This window comes from Bos mutus, chromosome 23, assembly GCF_027580195.1.
Source record: "Bos mutus isolate GX-2022 chromosome 23, NWIPB_WYAK_1.1, whole genome shotgun sequence".
NCBI lineage: Eukaryota > Metazoa > Chordata > Mammalia > Artiodactyla > Bovidae > Bos > Bos mutus.
This window is the reverse complement of record NC_091639.1, coordinates 24199370-24220270: the sequence shown is the minus strand read 5'-3', so window position 1 is coordinate 24220270 and position 20901 is coordinate 24199370. Positions and strand designations below refer to the sequence as shown.

The following is a 20901-nucleotide window of genomic DNA, read 5'->3' as shown; positions in this document are numbered from 1 at the left end:
ATGGCACAGGTGGTGTGAGCCCCGTGTGCTGATAATAAATTCTCCTTGGGATTCAGCTCTGTCATTCTCTGCTGCACTTAGCCAGGCATCCTCACGGGTGCTCATGCCCTTGCCTTTGTTCCCCAGCCCATCTGAATGGGGCAGAGCCGCAGCCCCCACTTCCTGGGTGAGCTCGAGGGAACAGCTGGATTCAGGAAGCTCTGATGGGAGGTTTGGCCTTGATGGGCAGAGCCAGCAGCAGACAGCCCAAATCCTCAAGTCTTCTCTGCTCAAAGCTGCTGGACTCCGCCAGCTTCTGAGGCCCTAGTCAGAAGGGCCTTCTGGGTCCCTTCACGTCCCCCAAACTTCCTTCCGTAACCCATTTTCAAATCCAGTTATTCATTCCACAAAACAGACAAAATATCCTTGCCCTCCTGGAGCTGGCATTCTGGGCAGCTGATAAATGCTGTGAAGGAAGGAAAAGAAGGGGTGGGGGATGGAGCCAAGGGTTTTCTCTTACCTGTAAGGAGTCTGGGACAATCTAGGGAAGACAGGGCACTTGACAATGGAAGGAAGTGAGGGGCCAACCTAAGGACGTCTTGAGGAAAAGGCAGTGGGTCAGCAAGTGTAAAGGCCGCACAGCGGCTCGGCCTGCTGTTAACAACATACCGCAGAGCAGGTAGCTGACCAACAACAGAAGCGCCTTTCTCACAGTTCTGGAGGCTAGGATGTCCAAGGTCAAGGTGCCAGTCAATTCGGTGTCTGGTGAGGACCCTCTTGGTGCAGATGGCTGTCTTCCAGCCGTGTCCTCACAGGGTAGAAGGAGGGACCTCTAAGGCCTCTTCTTCAGTTCAGTTCAGTTCAGGCGCTCAGTCGTGTCCAACTCTTTGAGACGCCATGGACTGCAGCACGCCAGGCCTCCCTGTCCATTGCCAACTCCCGCAGTTTACTCAAAATACCTTCTTTATAAAGGCACTAATCCTACTCTTGACTGCTCGTGACCTATGTACCAAAGGCCCCACCTACAAACACCATCACAGTGGGGATCAGAAGTCAACCGATGGATGTGGGGGGACACACTGAGCCCATACTAGGGAGCCTGCTTGGGATGGTAGCAGAAGCAGCAGGGAAGCCAGGTAGCAGCTGGGGGGGGGGGCGGGGGGGGGGGGGGCGGGGCAGGGCGGTGAGAGGGGAGGGGCCGGGGCGCCTCCTGCCGGTAAGGTGGACACCGCTGCAGGCTTTGAGCAGACCCTAACTACTCTCAGGGTGGCTGTGGCTCTGCTTGCAAGAGCTGTGGGACCAGAGCAGGCCTGCACCAACCCAGGAGGGTGGCCTGGTCTGAGAGGAGGCAGTGCCTGTGGATGGGGAGAGCCGAGAAGGGGGCCTGGTGGGGGCCCTGGGAGTGGGGATGGAGGGGCCTGGGTGGGGAATGGTGAGGTCACCATTGCTTGTGCTGGGGAGGGGTAGGAAGGCCAGGTTTCAGGCACAGGCTGAATCTGAGTGTCTGGTTGGGCCAGTGGTCCCAGCACAGTCATTTGGGTCAGGCCGGGGTTAGAGAGACAAGGTCTAGACAGGCCCAGAGCCCGGATCTTCCAGAGGCAGGGGGCACGTGGGGAAGATGGAGACTGAGGAGGGGGTGCAAAGCCAGCCAGTGGGGCGGGGACAAAGGAAGGCGGGGCTCCAGAGGAGAACCCCGGCCCCACCTCTCCTGGGAGAGGGCGGTCGGGGAGAGAGGAAGGAACCGGCCGCCGGAGAGCGGACCGGTGAAAAAGCCCTGTCAGATCCACCCTGGAGAAGCCTCAGGGCAAAGCTGGAGCTGGGCCTGTCTCTGCTCGGCCTCGCAGGCTGGGCCGCCAGAGAAGCCCGGCCCGCCCTTCGGCCCCCCTCGCGCACGCCCGGGGGTGGGGACGCGCGCCTGGCCCGCCCCGCGCGGCCCTGGGCGGGGACCGCGGGACCTTCCGGTGGCACGGCCGCCGCTGGCTGCTTCTCCTCCTGCCCCTGAGGGGCAGCGCCGCTGGAGCCGAGGGACGCCGCGGGGCTGCGGACCCAGAGACGGGGCCTCTGGCCCGCCTGCCGTCCCCTTCCCCAGCTGCTGACCACACCCCGCCCTGTACCGACTGGCCTCCCGGAGGGTGAGGCCCGCGGGCTGAGGCTCCGCCCTTCCTGCCAGCAGGACCGGTTCGTGGGGGTGCGGCCCTGAGGTGGGAGCCCGGGCATCCGTGGGTCCCTGGATCAATAGTGGGGGTGGGGGTGAGCATCTTCTGGCGGAGGGTGTTTCCTGGCCACCCAGGAGGGCACACGCCCCTCCCTCCACCTCTGGGGCCACTAGTCGAGTTCCAAGGAGAGCTTTGGGAGTTACACAAAACAGAGGCCCAGCCAATTGTGGGGCCTCTGTCCCCCACTTTTGCAGGCCCCTCCGCGGAGTCACCCTTTCCATGGAGGATGCTGGCAAGGACGCCACCAGATTCACTGCCCATTCTCTGCCCAGTGACCCCCGGCTCTTGGCCACCGTGACCAACGCATACTTGGGCACACGCGTGTATCATGAGACACTGCATGTGAGCGGTGTGTACAATGGGGCTTTGGGGGATACCCACCGGGCCATTCTGCCCAGTCCCCTCAATGTCCAGCTGGAGGCCCCAGCAGGGACTGGAGAGCAGCTAACCAAGACCTATGTTCTGGACACTAACACAGGTAGCCACTGCCTGCCCTCCGCCCAGCCCTTACCCCACCCCCCACCCCCGCCATTTCCAAGCGAGCAGAAGGCCAGAGGTCCCATCCCGGCACCTCCTCACTCAGGATGCCAGCGTCCTGCAAAAGGAGGCTCTGAGCGGCCGCTTTGTGAGGCTTCCAGCCGGCAGGGCTCCCGAACGAGCAGGAGCCTGGCAGCCCCCATGTAGCTGTTGCTTCCCGAACAGGACAGCTGGGGCTTGGAGGTGGCTCCCTCACTGAAGGGAGAGGGGGACTTCACTCCCAGCCCAGAAAGGCCGTTGATTTGGACCTGTCCTCGGTGGCCCCAGGGCGGGTGTGAGAATTGCCCCGTCTTCCTCTCCACCCTTTCCCAGGTTCCTTCTTGCACACCCTGGAGGGCCCAAGCTTCCGCGCCTCCCAGCGCATCTATGCCCACCGCACACTGCCTCATGTCCTGGCCTTCAGTGTGTCCATCACCCGCCTGGCCAAGGGGAGCTGGCCGGTCACAGTGCGGCTGCAGTCAGCCTTCTCCCCAGAAAGCCCAGACCTGGACCTGCATCTGGGTCCTGACTTCCAGGGAGCCCGGTGAGGATGGGCAGGGGGCCGGCTAGGTGGCGGAGGAGAGGCTGGTCCCTGAGACACGGCTGCCCTCTTGCAGGTACCTGTGCGGCCGCACGCTCACCCCCGAGCAGCCTGGGGGCGCGCAGCAGGAGGTGCACATGCTGTGGACACCGGTCCCCCCGGCCTTGACCCTCGGAGAAGGGCAGGAGGATGCGACGTGGGAGTTCCTGACGGTGGTGGGTGGCAGCCAGGCTGAGGCCCAGGCCTGCCTCGCAGAGGCCCTGCAGCTGCAGGCAAGGCACGCTCTCTACACGGCCCACGCCCAGGCCTGGGCCCAGCTCTGGGCGGACTGTGGCCTGGATGTGGAAGGGCCACTGGCCCTGCGCCAGGCCCTGCGTGGCGCCCTCTACTACTTGCTCAGCGCCCTGCCCCAGCCCGGGGCCTCGGGATACGTCTGCCATGGCCTCAGCCCCGGGGGCCTCTCCAATGGGAGCCGTGGGGAGTGCTACTGGGGCCACGTCTTCTGGGACCAGGTGCGCGCCACCCCCACCCCCCCTCCACCCGCCAGTCCACGTGCACTGCGGGCCTCTGCTCTGCCCGGTTGGGGCTGCGGCTGGAGAGACACAGGGACGTGACGGGGGGAGGCCTGCTGAGGGCAGCAGATCACAGCTGAAGGAGGAGGGGTCAGACCAGAAGGTGCAGAGGCCCAGAGCTACGCAGCTGCAGGACTCCTGGCCGGGGGGAGAGGTACTCCCCTCTGGGGAAGGAGTCACTGTAGAAGGGCCGAGGAGGCCACGCAGACTCTACCTGGGGAAGGGCAGGGCCAGCAGTGTGCTCTGGAAACACCCCTGGGGCTGCTGAGGGGAGGGAGGGTGGAGGAAGGTGAGGCAGCCAGGACCAGGTGACCGCGGGGCCCTCCACCCGCTCCCCACACCCAGACTCTGGCCTGAGCCCCAACAGACGCAGTGCCCACCAGGTCTGAGGAGTGTCTTGGTTTGGGGGATGTGGCCATGGGGTTGGCGGGCAGAGCGTCATCGGGGACAGACCTGGGGGCGCACTGGAGGAGGAAGCTGGATGTGGCTGCAGGGAGAGACCAGGGGTTCTTCCATGGCTGTGCTCCAGGACCTCTGGGTGCTCCCGGGTCTCCTGCTGCTCCACCCGGAGGCCGCCAAGGCTCTCCTGCAGTACCGCATCCGGACACTCAGCGGGGCCCTGGACAACGCCCGGAGCCTGGGCTACCAGGTAAGGGGCCCCCAAAGGGCCTGAGGCCCCACAGCCCTCTCAGGCCTTCACCCCTCGCCCCAGGCCCCCTCGGTGGGTGGGACCCGGACGTCTTGGATCCCTCCCCCAGCCTGTACTGCACAAGTGGGAACAACAGCCCGAGGGGCCCTGCAGGGCTTCCCTCGCTGCCCTGCCCCAGGGCAGGGACACAGTAGATGCCGGGCAGAAGCAAGCTGGCCCACGGCAGGGACACCGTGGGCACTCAGAGCCCGCAGGGCCCCACAGCGGCCCCCGCCTCTGTCTGCCCTCCATGGCTGAAGGCTGGCAGCGAAGGGAAAGGAGCGGACTACCCCTGGCCCCCAGGAACACAGTCATCTGCTCCATCCCCCAACCCCCAGGGAGCCAAGTTTGCCTGGGAGAGCGCGGGCTCTGGCCTGGAGGTCTGCCCTGAAGCCATCTACGGGACCCAGGAAATCCACGTCAACGGGGCTGTGGTGCTGGCCTTCCAGCTGTACTACCACACCACCCAGGTGAGGTGTCACTGTGCCCCCCGGGGCGACTCTCCACGCTGCACGACTGCCTGTCTGGGGCTAGTCCTGTGGAGCATCTCGGAGCCAGGCCTTCACTGCTGGGCGCTCAGAGGGCGGGCCTTGACGAGAAATGCAGTCACCGGTGGGAGCTAGAATCACAGGCGTCATGGCCTCTGACGTGCCCCTTCCCCTCAGGACTTGGAGCTCTTCCGAGAGGCTGGTGGCTGGGACGTGGTCAGGGCTGTGGCTGAGTTTTGGTGCAGCCGCGTAGAGTGGAACCCTGAGGAGGAGAAGTACCACCTGAAGGGTGAGAGCGTGGCCGTCGCGGGAGTGTGGGTGACGGGCAAGGGATGTGGAGCGTGGACAGTCACGAGTGGAGGGGCAGGTGGACACGTGTGACCGCCAGCCCCACAGTGGCTACTGGGACAGGGCAGGTCCCTAAGCCCCTCCAAGAAGTACCATCTTGCCCTTCTGTGCCCAGGAGTCATGCCCCCCGATGAGTACCACCCAGGGGTCAACAACTCTGTGTACACCAACGTCTTGGTCCAGAACAGGTCAGACCCCACCCCGCCTCCACTGAGAAGGGGAAGGAGTGTGGTGGCTGCAGCCTGCCTCCCCCTGCCCCCTTCCCCCCACCTCCCCCTGCCCCCTCCCCCCACCTCCCCCTGCCTCACCCCTGCCCCCTCCCCCTGTTCCCTCCCCCACCTCCCCTGCCCTCCCACACCTCCCCTGCCCCCCCCCCCCTCCCCCTGCCTCACCCCTGCCCCCTCCCCTGTTCCCTCCCCACCTCCCCTGCCCCTCCCACACCTCACCCCTGCCCCTCCCCCCCTCCCCCCCCTTCCCCTCCCCCTGCCTCCCTCTGCCCCTCCCCCCTGCTTCACCCCTGCCCCCCCCCCTGCCCCCACCCCCCCGCCTCACCCCTGCCCTGCCACCTCTGCTCCTAGCTTGCGCTTTGCTGCTGCCCTGGCCCAGGACCTGGGGCATCCTGTCCCCAACCAGTGGCTGGTGGTGGCTGATAAGATCAAGGTGCCCTTTGACCCGAAACTGAACTTTCACCCTGAGTTTGATGGGTACCAGCCTGGTGAGTGGACTCACAGCTCTTTCAAGGCCCTTCTGTCCTCCCACAGGACCTTGTGTCCACCTGGACACCCCCTTCCTAACAGAGCAGTCCCCACCCCACCCCCACCCCTTCAGCAGCACCTTGCCCTCCCCTGCCAGGAGAGGAAGTGAAGCAGGCAGATGTTGTGCTCCTGGGGTATCCTGTCCCCTTCCCCCTGAGTCCCCACGTTCGCAGGCAAAACCTGGAGATTTATGAGGCTGTGACGTCCCCCCATGGCCCCGCCATGACCTGGGTAAGGAGACTGCGGGGCGTGGGGTGGTGGTCCTCACAGCACCTTGGCATTGTCCCATTGGCCTCAGTATCCCCTCCCTGTGCTGTGGGCCTCATGCCAGCATGTCCTCTGACCCCAGAGCATGTTTGCGGTGGGCTGGATGGAGCTGAAGGACCCAGGGCGGGCATGGGCCCTCCTGGAGAGGAGCTTCGCCAACATCACGGAGCCCTTCAAGGTCAGCCTGGCCCCAGTCTGGCCCTCCATGCCCACCGTGCCCAGCCCTGCCCTGACCACCTCGCCCCTGCAGGTGTGGACGGAGAATGCAGACGGGTCGGGTGCTGTGAACTTCCTGACGGGCATGGGGGGCTTCCTGCAGGCGGTGCTCTTCGGGGTCACGGGGTTCAGGTGAGTGCATTGGCAGCGGAGGGTGATTGCCTGCTGCCCCCTGCCCTCCTCACAGAACCTTCCCTTCCCCCCAGGATCACCAGGGCCGGTCTGACTTTCAACCCCATGTGTCCGGTGGGGATCTCTGCAGTGTGTGTCTCTGGCATCTCCTACCAGGGGAGCAGGCTTGACTTCTCCCTCTCTGTGGGCTTCGTGACAGTCGAGGTCACGGCCCAGGCAGGGCCTTGGGCCCCCTCTCTGGAAGCCGAGCTGTGGCCATCACGTACTCGCCTCCCCCTGCCTCCAGGTAGGCCACCCCCCAGACCCCACCCAAGGCGGCCCCATTGTGTGCCTCGCCCCACGATGCCCCTCTCCCTGCAGGACGGAGAGTCTGTTTTCCCTGCTCAGCGGGTCGGATACAAAGGTCAGGCCTGTAGGCCGCACGCGCTGCCCCACGAACTTCCTGGGAGGCTTTCTGAAGACGTTGAACAGCTGCCCTGAGCCCGCAGGCCCCGCTCTGGGACACCCTTGGGCCCTGAAGCTTCATGAGCCCCTCCCTGCAGATGGCCAGGGTTGCCCCCTGGCCACGCCCCCCACGGGTGCCCCCAAGTGGCTGTACCCGCCCCTTCTCAATGCCCTCCTGGACCCCCACCCGCCTGTATATGGCAGCCAGGCTCCCTCTGGCCTGAGTTCAAGCCGCTGCCTCTAGCCGAGCCCCCAGTGACCCCCGTGGACAGGCCGCTTCCCTGCTGCTCAGCCCTGTCTGCTCCCAGGCCCCTCGTGCCCTTCCTGAGGGGCCAGTTCTGCGAAGAAGACTGAGGCAGGTGCAGGCCTCTCTGGGGAGGACCGCGGGGTGCAGGGCGTGGGGAGGACTTAGGACCTGGGCCGCAGTTTCACCACCAGGGACTGTGTGTCACACGCCTGAGCCCAGGCGCTCCTGGACTGCCGGGGGGCCCAGCACCCTCAGTCCTTGGCTTCTCTTGCCTCTGGGCCACTTCGGTCACATCTGATGGTCTCTGTCACATGCCTTCCTCGAGGAAGGAAGGGGTGTGGGGTGTGGAGCAGGGACCTGCTCTCCCCCCGACCAGCGGGAAGGATGGGGCTGCGGTGCTGAGCCTGCCTGGCCTGGGCACGCGGCCTCGGCCGAGGCTCCACCTGCTGTCTGCTCCGGGCCTGAGCCCCCCAGCTGGCACAGCTGACTTGGGCTCTCGGGTCTTCCAGGGTGGGATGGCGTCTGCTGGGGAAGTAAAGCTCGGTCGGTGCCGGGCAAACTGTGTCTGTGGTGAGGAGCCAACGGGCACCCTCCTGAAAGGGAGGCTCTCGTCAAAAGTCAGGCTTCCCTTCCCTTGCTCGTGTGGAACAAGTAAGTGGGTCCCATCACGTCTGCACCTGCCTCCCTCCCCACCCCACCACCACCCCCTGCGGCCTTCGTCTGGCAAACTGCTGCTCTCCGTTCTCAGTGGAGAATTAGCCCAAGTTCTCCCAAAAGCAGAGACCAGCAGGTGAACTGTGATAAACTGAAGCCCCTGAGGAAGAGAGGACAGGGTGGCGGAGGAGCTGGGGTCACCAGGGCCTGCCTGCGTGCGGCTGCAGGGAGCGTGGCCGAGCTACAGACCAGCTTCCTGAGTGCACGTGGCCTCAGAATGGAGGCAGCGCTTGATGGGGCTCCCCCGGGTGCCTACAGGCTCTCATTCAGCTGCTGGCAGTGCAGCAAAGGCCCAGGAGGTCTGCTGGAGCCAAGCATTTTGGCCACGGATGGTCCCCATGAAGCAGACACTTGGCTTTGCAGCCCTGGAGCCAGATGTGGGCACAGGCATTAGGTGGGGCTGGCAGGCGGCCCTTTGTCCACAGGACTGACATAAGCTGACATTTCCCCAGGCATGTGTGCCAGGCGTGTGTGCCATGCGTGTGTGTGTGCACCCACCTGTGCAGGGGAAGGGGCAACCCTCTGAGGGGCCTTAACAGGGTGGCAGCCTGGCTGTGTGCTGTCTGGCTGATCCAGTCCATGGCAGCCCACTGTCTGAACTTGACCAGGTCCCTTCCTGAGGCAGGAAGCATTGCTGGTGACCTTCATCTGTACCTGGCTTAACTGCACATTCTCTGTCCTCACACCTGGGTGTGGGCTGGACACTCTGCTCCCCTCACCAAATGTGGGGACCAGCAAACCATCCGCTGCTTGGAGACGCGTATTCGACCACACGCAGGCTGACCCCAGCCTCGACCACACGCAGGCTGACCCCAGCCTCGACCACACGCAGGCTGACCCCAGCCCCCGGCCTCTGTGTCCAGCATGGGTTGTTCCCTCCCTGGGTCAGACCTGGAGCTTCGTGTTGAAACACCGCCTCCATGCTAGTCTGAGCACTGGCCTTGTCCTTGGTCCAGTGTAGGCCCAGCCCAGGAAGGGGCAGAACTCCTCCAGCCCAGGTCCCTCCAGCACAACCTCTGTCTCGGGCTGGCTCAGAGCAGCACACGGTCGGCACGGGGCTGGGGCACCGCTGGCCTGCAGCTGGGACTCATCACTGCTGGCGTGTGGTAGAGACAGCTGGGCCAGCTGTTGGCTGTCACAGGATGGGGGCTACTCCAGGGGCTCCAAATACAGCAGCTCCACAGAGACCTCCACCCCCAGCCCAGGCCGGGTGGGAAGGGGCCATGGGTGGGGTGCTCGAAGCCCTGAGCCACCCTGTGGTTAAGGCCCCTGCAATTAGTCTGCCCTGTCATTGGCCTGGCCACAGCAAGGCCCCAATGGCCTCGCCCCAGCCACACAGAGTGTGCGTGTGTGTTTAGCAACCCCCTTCTCTGCATCTGGTAGGGGGTTGCACAGGAAGGTAAAATAGGGAAGTACTTGTGCCAAAGACACTTAGAAATGTCCTCACCCCAAGTGTCTCCTCTCTGTACAGTTGTTGGGGGTGCTCCTGTGCTGTGTGTGTGATGGGCGTGTGCACAGATGGTGGTGTGACCGCGCCTGTCTGCTTGTGTGTCTTTGTCCAGCCCCCCTGATCTAGGAGGGAGGGAACCCATTGCTGGGATGGAGATCAATCAGAATTAAAGGAATGTGAGGTCAGGAGGACAGCGTGACACAAAGAGAGAGGTCAGCACAGGCCCAGCCACAGACAGGAACGTGCAGGGCAAGGACGGATCTCACTGGCCAGGGAGTCCCCTTAACAGGCGTGCACACACACTGACTCGAGGATGGGCACACACGTGGACTCGGAGACTCACCACACATGTTCTGGAAGAGCGGCCACTAAACCACAGCGTGGCAGAGATCAAAAGCCCAAGTTCCCCAACTTCATTCTAAAATACTCAGGCGCCTCCACCCAGAAGCCGCAAGCTGCCTGGTGCCTGCACGAAGGGGACAGTCGGCACAGCCAAGCCAGCGGGACACAGCGGCCCGCCGCGGACGCTGGGGGCAGCCCGGGGGGCCTTGCTGTGGTGGTCCCGGGGGTGGCTCGCCTCGGGAAGACGCCCTCCCCAGCCCCAGCCAGGAACAGTCCCAGAAGGCACTTTCTGGAACCAGGTCTTTTTAATTGAACAGCCGAGGCTGGTGAGTGGGGAGGAAGGAGCTGGCCTGAGGGCCAGGGGTTAGGGAACTGGGGGCATCGAGCTGAGGGGAAGTCCCTGAGGCCCGAGTGAAAGACCTTCAGAGTCAGTGTTAGATGCCCGGGCTAGGGCGGGGGTAGGCCTCAGCCCTGTAGATGGTCAGGACTCCAGGGGGCTGGGGTAGAGCCCTGGGGTTGGGGTCCCTGGTCAGGACAGGGACAGGGCCCGGCCTGTCAGTCATAGTCGGCGTCATCGAACTTGGTGCTGAAGAAGGCGGCAGAGCCCTTGGCCAGCCGAGACAGGTGCAGGGCGCCGGTCACCAGCAGCACCAGGAGCAGGACCGGCGGCACCAGCGCCCACATCGTGGCCAGGATGTTGTAGCACTTGGCTTTGGAGCCGAGACGCCGGGCTGCCTCCAGATCTCCAGCCACCTTCTGGTCTCGGGCCTGCGGACCAGCAGCAGGGCCAGGTCTCTACAGGTTCGCAGGCACTGCGGGCCCCGCCACCCCATCCCAGGCAGCCAGAGTCCACACCTTGGGGGACCCATGATGAACCCAAAACCTGGATGGAGGGGAGAGGCCTGAGGGGATACTGTCTGGGCTGGGCTCACTCCCTTCACTGCCCCCAGCTGGACACATGGGCTCGACCTTCCTTGGGGGGCCTTGGGTGGTAAAAGGTTCAGCCTAAGTTGAGGCTGAGGGGAGCCGCTGCACCCTCCCACTCCAGTTAATGGACCCAGTGGCCATCCCAAGCCAGCATCTACCTTCCACGACTCCCGAGGGTAGGGAGTCCTCATTGGTGCTGGGAGGCCGCCACCACAGGAGCTGAAGCTAGGGAGCTGTGCTAACAGGAGCCCCGACGTGTGAAAAGCCCCATTTGAAAGAAGAGACCCCCTTCGGTAAGGCCTGATCTACCCTGGGTTCTTTGGGACAGACTAGACACCGCCCTTCATTTTTATGAACAGCAGTCAGACTCAGAAGCCCTCATGGGAGGCAGGCCTCCCCCCACCATCAGGCTGGAAGACACCCAGCAGAGTCCTCCTGCATTCCGGCTTGATAAGCAGCCCCCATGAAATGCTCCTGGGCCCCCACGAAGCCCCCCAGGCCCACCTTGATGGAGTAGGCCAGCGCCAGGAAGCCGAGGCAGCACAGGTTCAGGTAGAGGGCGCTGAACACGGACCAGATCAAGTGGTCTCGAGGTGGGGGTCGCGGAGCCCCCAGCGTCAGGGCCGTGTGGGCGTTGCCGTCGGCCTTGCGGGGCGTCGGGGCCCGGGGGTCCTCGCGGGGGTACGACGTGTCCATGGGTTCCAGCGCCGTCTCCTCGCTCGGACTCCTGCTTCGAGGGTGGGCGCCCCGCCGCTTATAGCCCTCGCCGCCGCCCGGCTGATCGCCCGCCGCTAAATATAACGACAAATGACAGCCCGCCGAGCGCCGCCCCGCCCGCGAGCCCACCGCCCGCCCCGCAGGGAGCCCCGCCCCTCGGAGAGCTACCCCCTCACCGGGAAACGCTACCCACAGGCTGGCGGGCGGTGGGGAGCCGCCGGAGCCCCTCCTATCCTCGGGTCCAGCTGGGAAACCCCCATCGAAGGCGGCCGGCCCAGGCACGCTGTGGCTGCGGTCTGCCCACCAGAGCCCCCTCCCCCGCGGACAAAAGCGGGTGGAGGCGCCGGGTCAGGGCCAATGTGGCTGGGTGGCCGCCTTGGCTTCTACTGTCCTCGGCAATGCCCAGATCACCGTCTGATCACCCGTGTCCAGCCTTAGGGATATGACAGTCCCCGTGAGTGCCGGTGGAAGGAAGCAGGCCACATCCAGGTGGAACTGGACAGTGCTAAGGAGAAAACGGAGTGTGGAGAGAGAAAGCCGGGGGTGCGCGTGTTGGGGGGCGGGCTGTGACCTGGCCCTGCTGGTGGAAGCTGCAGGGAGGCCTCCTCCCTCATGGCAGGCAGCTGCCTCTCAGGCTGGCTGCTGCTTCCTCCCCAGTCCAGAGCTGTTTGTGGGGGGTGAGCTTTTTATGTCTTAAGCCTGGTTTCATCTCCCTCCAGACGGCCCAGCAGCATCTGTGTGCCTGCGAATCACATGTATGTCAAGGGCCAGATTGGATGTAAGAGTTGGACTATAAAGAAAGCTGAGCACCAAAGAATTAATACTTTTAAACTGTGATGTTGGAGAAGACTCTTGAGAGTCCCTTGGACTGCAAGGAGATCAAACCAGTCCATCCTAAAGGAAATCAGTCCGAGAATTCATTGGAAAGACTGATGCTGAAGCTAAAACTCCAATACTTTGGCCACTGGATGCAAAGAGCTGACTCATTGGAAAAGACCCTGATGCTGGGAAAGACTGAATGCAGGAGGAGAAGGGGACGACAGAGGATGAGATGGTTGGATGACATCACCGACTCGATGGACATAAGTTTGAGCAAGCTCCAGGAGTTGATGATGGACAGGGAAGCCTGGGGTGCTGCAGTCCGTGGGGTCGTAGAGTCGGACACGACTGAGTGACTGAACTGACTGACTGAGATTGATGTAACCAAGTGCCCGCTCCATGGAGGAGGGCTCCTGGGCTCTCCAGCCTGCTCCTCTAAGAGAGACCTCAGGCTCCCAAACCTTCTGTCTGAGTTGGGACTGCTATAGCTAGTGCCCAGACCAGTGACTCATAAATAATAGAAATGCATCTCTCACTTTTCTAAAGGCTTGAAGGTCCAAGATAAGGGTGCCAGCGTGGATGGGCCCTTATTGCAGACAGCCTACTTTCCTCTGCTCCTCACTGGTGGAAGGAGCTGAGGGAGGGATCCACCCTCATGACCTTCTAACCTCCTAATACCATCACTTTAGGGTTTCAGTAGGAATTTGGGGGAACACAAGCATTCCCTCCACTGTACCCTCTGCCCAGTCCCCGCCCCTGGCACAGGTGGCCATTGGCCACCTCGCATGATGGTCCTCTTCTGCACACTTTACCTGCCACTGGAAGAGGTGAGCACTGAGACACATCGTCTTCTTTCTCTCGTCAGAGCCAATTTATCCTCTGCCTATAAATCTTTGAGCAGCCCTTCAAGAAGCTGTATCAGATGTGCCTTAATCTTTGTATTACTCATTTCTTAAAGGAATTTTAATCTATTGGGCTTAAATTATACATCCCTCACCCATCCAGCTCCACCCATCCCCTGCCCCTCACACCGAATCTACTTGGTCCCAATTCCAGAATGGGCAGAATCTCAGCGCCACTGAGGCCAAGTCAAGCGCCCTTCCCCTGGATTAGCGCAGCCGCTCTGCATTCCCTCTACAGCAGCCAGAGTGGGCTTGTTACAGCGTGAAGCACACGTTTCCTTCAACTTCTTTGATTCAGGGAATTTGCTTCCAGGTCCACCTTTTATGTTATATTACCTACTTGGAATATCCCTCATAAATGGCCATTCTGTTCTAGGTGGTTTTAGTAGGACTTTGCCATTTTTGTGATATATACGGCTTCTGAGACAGTTCTTAGATATAAAGTAAACAGTTGGCCGGCAGGTGGCGAGCTCCTTTCTTATATCTAATCTGTGGGTTCTGTCTGAGACAAACAAATACCTCAAAAGGACTTGCTGCTGCAATGCAGATTGTGCGTGATTCGTGGTGTACCTCGATGCTCAGTTTTCTTGGGTTTGATGAGCAATCTGGAGTCAATACAACCAATTCCATAACCAACCTACCCTAACATGTGAGTCCTTAGGTCAGGAGGCCAGTGGTGTAGCAGCTTTTAAATGCTTAATCTGCACTACCAGTTTTTGCTGCTTGTCTTTCTAACTTGTAAATTCTGCATTCCCAGTAGGACTTGCATGAGACCCACTCCAGCTTAAACTGGAAGTAACTCATTTCAAGATCCAGTTCGGCTTTTAAATGAGACCCAGCCTGACTCTGGATGGTAAACACCAACAGTTCCTAACGTGGAGTCTGAGGACTGGGAGAGGATTGGACCAGCAGAACTCCACACGTGAATAGTGCAGCAGGGGGCCCCACACCGACCGGAAACTGTGCGTTGGGACTCACAGTTCCCACATAGGTGCTGAGACAGATTTGGGGGGCTGGGGTTTTACATCCAAAATAGGGAACTCTGAAAACTGCGGCTTGGGGGACCCTCCCAGTGAGAGATTGGTTGCCCAGTGCAACCAAGGCAAGGCTGTGGGTGCCCGAGGGGTGGGGGTGGGGGGTCTCTGTCTCCATTGTCCCAAGACGTCCTCCTTCCCAGCCTCCTTAGAAAAGTTATATCCTTCACACTCAGATAAATTCAGATCTCGAATCTGGTCCAGATAACAGAAAGGCGCTGAAAGGACACTGCCCCCTGCTGGGTGAGTGGCCAGCGAAGGGGCTAGAGCGGAGGGAGGGCGAGCCCCGGGGCTCCTGGGGAGGCTGAGAGTCTGGGAGGAAGAGATGGAGGCCCAGGACGGGGGGCCCACCGGGCACTGGCCTGCTCAGGCCCCAGGGGATGGGCGGAAAGGACGGGCACTGTGGCCCAGCAGGGGGGCCCCTGAGTCACGGCCCCTGGCTGTCACCTGGACCCTCACCACCTCTTCTCCCCTAGTCTAGGGGCCGGAAGATGGTGGCCAATACCACCGGGGCCCAGAGCCATGCCCCACCCCCAGTGCCTGGACATCTGCACCCTGGGCCTGGGCCTCCTGACCATCAGGCTGATTGTTCTTATGTGTGCAGACCTGACCGCCACCAGAGGACTTTATAGTTTGTGCAGGATAGCAGAGGCTATTGCCCATGACAGGCACCCCACGAGCTCCCCTGTCCACTGCTGGTCTGCACCTGGGGCTATGGCCCTGCCCTTGTCCCCACCCTTTTATAAAGCAGTTTATACCTGAATATTTGTTGGAAGGACTGATGCTGAAGCTGAAGCTCTAATACTTTGGCCACCTAATGTAAAGAGCCGATTCATTGGAAAAGACCCAGATGCTGTGAAAGATTGAGCTCAGGAGGAGAAGGGGGCAATAGAGGATGAGATGGTTGGATGGCATCACTGACTCAATAGCCATGAGTTTGAGGGAGATAGTGAAGGACAGGGAAGTCTGGCGTGCTGCAGTTCATGGGGTCGCAGAGAGTTGGACATGACTTGGGAACTAAACAATACCTGTCAACAATTGAATTCAACATGCGTGCTAAGTCACTTTAGGTGTGTCTGACTCTGTGCGACCCTATGGAACTAGCATCACCTGGGGATGCTCTCTTCTTACCTAGAGCAGACAGGAGGCTCCTTCCCCCAGGATCCTGCTGGCCAAATGCTCCACCCTTGGGAACTTCAGCTACGCACAGGGCTGGCAGAGCAGCCAAGGAGAGAAAGGCTTTTATGCTCAGTGGCTCAGTCATGTCCAACTGTCTGTGACTGCATGGACTCTAGCCCACCATGCTCCTCTGTCCATGGGATGCTCCAGGCAAAAGTACTGGAGTGGGTTGCCATTTCATCCTCCAGGGGATCTTCCCGACTGGGATCAAACTCTCGTCTCCTGCATTGGCAGGCAGATTCTTTACCACCAAGCCACAGAGGAAGCCCCAGAATGGTAGCAAATCTGAAATTTGTTTTGAAAACTCAACATGGCTAATTATAGGGCTTCCCTGGTGGCTCAAGATGGCTCAAGGAGACCTGGGTTCGATCCCTGGGTCAGGAAGATCCCCTGAAGAAGATAATGGCAACCCACTCCAGTATGCTTGCCTGGAGAATTCCATGGACAGAGGAGCCTGGCGGGTTGCAGCCCATGGGGTCACAAAGAATTGGACATGACTGAGTGACTAACACCTTGACTTTGATGGCTAAACTATATGACCCAAAACATTTAACCTACTCCTGTGTATCATATTCATGTTCCAAATACAAATTAATCCTATCCAGCATTGGAATTGGCACATGTCAGTTCTACTGCAAGACAGATGGGAGACAGTAAAATGAGAATGAAATCATATTAAAGAGACGGAAAATAACTGAATATCTAGATACAGTCAGAATCTCTTTTCTAAAGTCCTAGAAGAAAGTTTTACTGTTCTGCCTGATTTTCTCTAATGGGTCTAGGCATTGCGATGCCATCTCACTTTGGATGTAACTGTGAAGTAATCTATTAACTGCACCTACAAAAAACAGGAAACAAACAGAGATCATTCTGTCGTTTTTGAGATTGCATCCAAGTACTGCATTTCGGACTCTTGTTGACCATGATGGCCACTCCATTTCTTCTAAGGGATTCCTGCCCACAGTAGTAGATATAATGGTCATCTGAGTTAAATTCACCCATTCCAGCCCATCTTAGTTCGCTGATTCCTAGAATGTCAACGTTCACTCTTGCCATCTCTTGTTTGACCACTTCCAATTTGCTTGATTCATGGACCTAACATTCCAGGTTCCTATGCAATATTGCTCTTTACAGCGTCAGACCTTGCTTCTATCACCAGTCACATCCACAACTGGGTATTGTTTTTGCTTTGGCTCCATCCCTTCATTCTTTCTACAGCTATTTCTCCACTGAGCTCCAGTAACATATTAGGCACCTACCGAACTGGGGAGTTCCTCTTTCAGTGTCCTGTCTTTTTGCCTTTTTGTACCGTTCATGGGGTTCTCAAGGCAAGAACACTGAAGTGGTTTGCCATTCCCTTCTCCAGTGGACCACATCTGTCAGACCTCTCCACCATGACCCGTCTGTCTTGGGTGGCCCCACACGGCAGGGCTTAGTTTCATTGAGTTAGACAAGCTGTGGTCCGTGTGACAGATTGGCTAGTTGTCTGTGATTGTGGTTTTCAGTCTGTCTGCCCTCTGATCCCCTCTCTGTTCGTTTCCAAGGCAAACCATTCAATATCACAGTAATCCAAGTCTATGCCCCAACCAGGAACGCTGAAGAAGCTGAAGTTGAACGGTTCTATGAAGACCTACAAGACCTTTTAGAACTAACACCCAAAAAAGATGTCCTTTTCATTATAGGGGACTGGAATGCAAAAGTAGGAAGTCAGGAAACACCTGGAGTAACAGGCAAATTTGGCCTTGGAGTACAAAATGAAGCAGGGCAAAGGCTAATAGAGTTTTCCCAAGAGAACACACTGGTCATAGCAAACATCTTCCTCCAACAACACAAGAGAAGACTCTACACGTGGACATCACCAGATGGTCAACACCGAAATCAGATTGATTATGTTCTTTGCAGCCAAAGATGGAGACGCTCTATACAGTCAGCAAAAACAAGACCAGGAGCTGACTGTGGCTCAGATCATGAACTCCTTATTGCCAAATTCAGACTTAAATTGAAGAAAGTAGGGAAAAACCACTAGACCATTCAGGTATGACCTAAATCAAATCCCTTATGATTTATACAGTGGGAATGAGAAATAGATTTAAGGGACTAGATTTGATAGACAGAGTGCCTGATGAACTATGGACGGAGGTTCATGACATTGTACAGGAGACAAGGATCAAGACCATCCCCATGGAAAAGAAATGCGAAAAGGCAAAATGGCTGTCTGGGGAGGCCTTACAAATAGCTGCGAAAAGAAAAGAAGTGAAAAGCAAAGGAGAAAAGAAAAGATATTCCCATCTGAATGCAGAGTTCCAAAGAATAGCAAGGAGAGATAAAAACGCCTTCCTCAGTGATCAATGCAAAGAAATAGAGGAAAACAACAGAATAGGAAAGACTAGAGATACCAAGGGAACACTTCATGCAAAGATGGGCACAATAAAGGACAGAAATGGTATGGACCTAACAGAAGCAGAAGATTTTAAGAAGATATGGCAAGAATACACAGAAGAACTGTACAAAAAAGATCTTCACGACCCAGATAATCACGATGGTGTGATTACTCACCTAAAGCTAGACATCCTGGAAGGTGAAGTCAAGTGGGCCTTAGAAAGCATCACTACGAACAAAGCTAGTGGAGGTGATGGAATTCCAGTTGAGGTATTTCAAATCCTGAAAGATGGTGCTATGAAAGTTCTCCACTCAATATGCCAGCAAATTTGGAAAACTCAGCAGTGGCCACAGGACTGGAAAAGGTCAATTTTCATTCCAATCCCAAAGAAAGGCAATGCCAAAGAATGCTCAAACTACCGCACAGTTGCACTCATCTCACAGGCTAGTAAAGTAATGCTCAAAATTCTCCAAGCCAGGCTTCAGCAATACGTGAACCATGAACTTCAGATGTTGAAGTTGGTTTTAAAAAGGCAGAGGAACCAGAGATCAAATTGCCAACATCTGTTGGATCATCGAAAAAGCAAGAGAGTTCCAGAAAAACATTCTATTCTATTTCTGCTTTATTGACTATGCCAAAGCCTTTGACTGTGTGAATCACAATAATCTGTGGAAAATTCTGAAAGAGATGGGAATATCAGACCACCTGACCTGCCTCTTGAGAAACCTGTATGCAGGTCAGGAAGCAACAGTTAGAACTGGACATGGAACAACAGACTGGTTCCAAATAGGAAAAGGAGTAGGTCAAGGCTGTATATTGTCACCCTGCTTATTTAACTTCTATGCAGAGTACATCATGAGAAACGCTGGGCTGGCAGAAGCACAAGCTGAAATCAAGATTTCCAGGAGAAATATCAATAACCTCAGATATGCAGATAACACCACCCTTATGGCAGAAAGTGAAGAGGAACTAAAAAGCCTCTTGATGAAAATGAAGGAGGAGAGTAGGAAAGTTGGCTTAAAGCTCAACATTCAGAAAACTAAGATCATGGCTTCTGGTCCCATCACTTCATGGGAAATAAATGGGGAAACAGTGGAAACAGTGTCAGACTTTATTTTTGGGGGGCTCCAAAATCACTGCAGATGGTGATTGCAGCCATGAAATTAAAAAATGCTTACTCCTTGGAAGGAAAGTTATGACCAACCTAGATAGCATATTTAAAAGCAGAGACATTACTTTGCAAACAAAGGTCCGTCTAGTCAAGGCTATGGTTTTTCCTGTGGTCATGTATGGATGTGAGAGTTGGACTGTGAAGAAGGCTGAGCGCCAAAGAATTGATGCTTTTGAACCGTGGTGTTGGGGAAGACTCTTGAGAGTCCCTTGGACTGCAATGAGATCCAACCAGTCCATTCTGAGGGAGATCAGCCCTGGGATTTCTTTGGAAGGAATGATGCTAAAGCTGAAACTCCAGTACTTTGGCCACCTCATGTGAAGAGTTGACTCATTGGAAAAGACTCTGATGCTGGGAGGGATTGGGGGCAGAAGGAGAAGGGGAAGACAGAGGATGAGATGGCTGGATGGCATCACTGACTCGATGGACGTGAGTCTGAGTGAACTCCGGGAGTTGGTGATGGACAGGGAGGCCTGGTGTGCTGCGATTCATGGGGTTACGAAGAGTCGGACACGACTGAGCGATTGAGGTGAACTGAACACAAAACTGGAAAACACTGTCTATAAAGAGGACTCTAAACGTGGACTTGTGATGTGCAGTATGTTTTTTCTTGCTTCATCCCTGCCAGAAAGATGAAAGTGAATCTCTAATTATGGCAAAATGTAGCTTCCCTCATGGAGAAGGCAATGGCACCCCACTCCAGTACTCTTGCCTGGAAAATCCCATGGATGGAGGAGCCTGGTAGGCTGCAGTCCATGGGATCGGTAAGAGTCGGACACAACTCAGTGGCTTCACTTTCACTTCTCACTTTCATGCATTGGAGAAGGAAATGACAACCCACTCCAGTGTTCTTGCCTGGAGAATCCCAGGGACAGGGGAGGCTGGTGGGCTGCCGTCTATGGGGTCGCACAGAATCAGACAGGACTGAAGTGACTTAGCAACAGCAGCAGCTTTCCTTATCAGCCACACACCCTTGGGCTGACATTCAGACTAAAGAATTCTTCACATCATATGAAATTGGAGTAATAGCTATAAAATATATCAAACACCGAAAGCTGCCTAAAACACTGTTGTTTATTCTGAATGAGAAGAAACAGTGTAAAAATCAATTGTTACCAAACTTACCTAGAGGGATCTTTAAAATAAGTCAAATGAGTACTATTCACCCTTCAGAAGGAAGGGAATTCATGCTACATTGTGGATGGACCTTGAGGACATGATGCTCAGTGGAATAAGCCAGTCACCAAACAACATACCCTGTCTGACTCCACTCAAAAAAGGACCTTGCAGGCGTCAGATTCACTGACACAGGAAGTAGACGGTGGGGCAGGGGCTGCAGGAGGGCAGTGGAGGGGAGTGAGTGTTTCCGGGGACGGCGTGTCCCTTTGGGAGGGTGGGCAAGTCGTGGAGGCGGATGGAACTGGTGGCTGCACCACAGTGTGGATATGCTAATGCCCCTGAGCTGCGCTTGGGCATGGCTAAGACGGTAAATGTTATGTGTGTTTTACCACAGTTAAGAAAAAGACAAAGTCTCATGTCAATAATCTGATTAATGATTAGCTCAAGTGTTCTCCCCAGATTGGAAACCAGGCCTCTGTTTAGCCGGAAGGGCTGCCGGCAGGACCTTGGCAGTAGCATGCCACCTGGGCAGAATTGGGGCCATAAAGTCATATGAAGCCTCAGGCATCTGTTCCACCCAACAAGGTCCCAGACAATCCAACCAATTTAGAAACAACAGGAAATAGAAAGTATGAGAAATAAAAACTAACCCAGAATGGGAGTGCCCACTGAAATCCACTGGCATCTCAGACTATAAAACAGGAAACTTGTTTCTCAACCTTTCCCTCTACATTCAGC

At 57.4% G+C, this 20901-nt stretch overlaps 2 protein-coding genes across 6 annotated transcripts; one reads left to right on the top strand and one right to left on the bottom strand.

Annotated features, from left to right (window-relative positions):
• Positions 1-1720: 1720 nt before the first annotated feature.
• PGGHG (protein-glucosylgalactosylhydroxylysine glucosidase) lies at positions 1721-11363 on the top strand. Of its 5 annotated transcripts, none has more exons than XM_070361410.1 (14): positions 1721-2157; positions 2390-2544; positions 3045-3255; positions 3329-3764; positions 4354-4473; positions 4851-4982; positions 5178-5289; positions 5464-5536; positions 5927-6063; positions 6201-6334; positions 6453-6548; positions 6621-6718; positions 6793-7004; positions 7079-11363. In XM_070361410.1, the coding sequence occupies exons 2-14, from the start codon at positions 2415-2417 to the stop codon at positions 7132-7134; spliced, it is 1947 nt and encodes a 648-aa protein (XP_070217511.1). In that variant the 5' UTR covers positions 1721-2157; positions 2390-2414; the 3' UTR covers positions 7135-11363. The 5 variants fall into 5 exon arrangements, with proteins under 5 accessions (XP_070217511.1, XP_070217510.1, XP_070217508.1 ...); XM_070361409.1 differs by having other exon boundaries at positions 1722-2111; positions 2390-2673; XM_070361407.1 differs by having other exon boundaries at positions 1722-2157; positions 2390-2673.
• On the bottom strand, positions 10455-12074 carry IFITM5 (interferon induced transmembrane protein 5). The gene is made up of 3 exons (XM_070361412.1): positions 11753-12074; positions 11347-11633; positions 10455-10683 (listed from the first exon to the last, which is right to left on the bottom strand). Exons 1-3 carry the CDS (start codon positions 11817-11819, stop codon positions 10471-10473), a joined length of 567 nt encoding a protein of 188 aa, XP_070217513.1. The 5' UTR covers positions 11820-12074; the 3' UTR covers positions 10455-10470.
• Between the last annotated feature and the right edge of the window lie 8827 nt (positions 12075-20901).

Coding starts and splice junctions, on each gene's coding strand:
- PGGHG (XM_070361409.1), top strand. CDS start 2,415: ATGGAGGATGCTGGCAAGGACGCCACCAGATTCACTGCCCATTCTCTG. Junction 2,674..3,044: donor TGTTCTGGACACTAACACAG/GTAGCCACTGCC, acceptor ACCCTTTCCCAG/GTTCCTTCTTGCACACCCTG. Junction 6,064..6,200: donor GTTTGATGGGTACCAGCCTG/GTGAGTGGACTC, acceptor CTCCCCTGCCAG/GAGAGGAAGTGAAGCAGGCA.
- IFITM5 (XM_070361412.1), bottom strand. CDS start 11,819: ATGGGGGTTTCCCAGCTGGACCCGAGGATAGGAGGGGCTCCGGCGGCT. Junction 11,634..11,752: donor TCCCCACCGCCCGCCAGCCT/GTGGGTAGCGTT, acceptor CGTTATATTTAG/CGGCGGGCGATCAGCCGGGC. Junction 10,684..11,346: donor CGCTGGCCTACTCCATCAAG/GTGGGCCTGGGG, acceptor GCTGGTCCGCAG/GCCCGAGACCAGAAGGTGGC.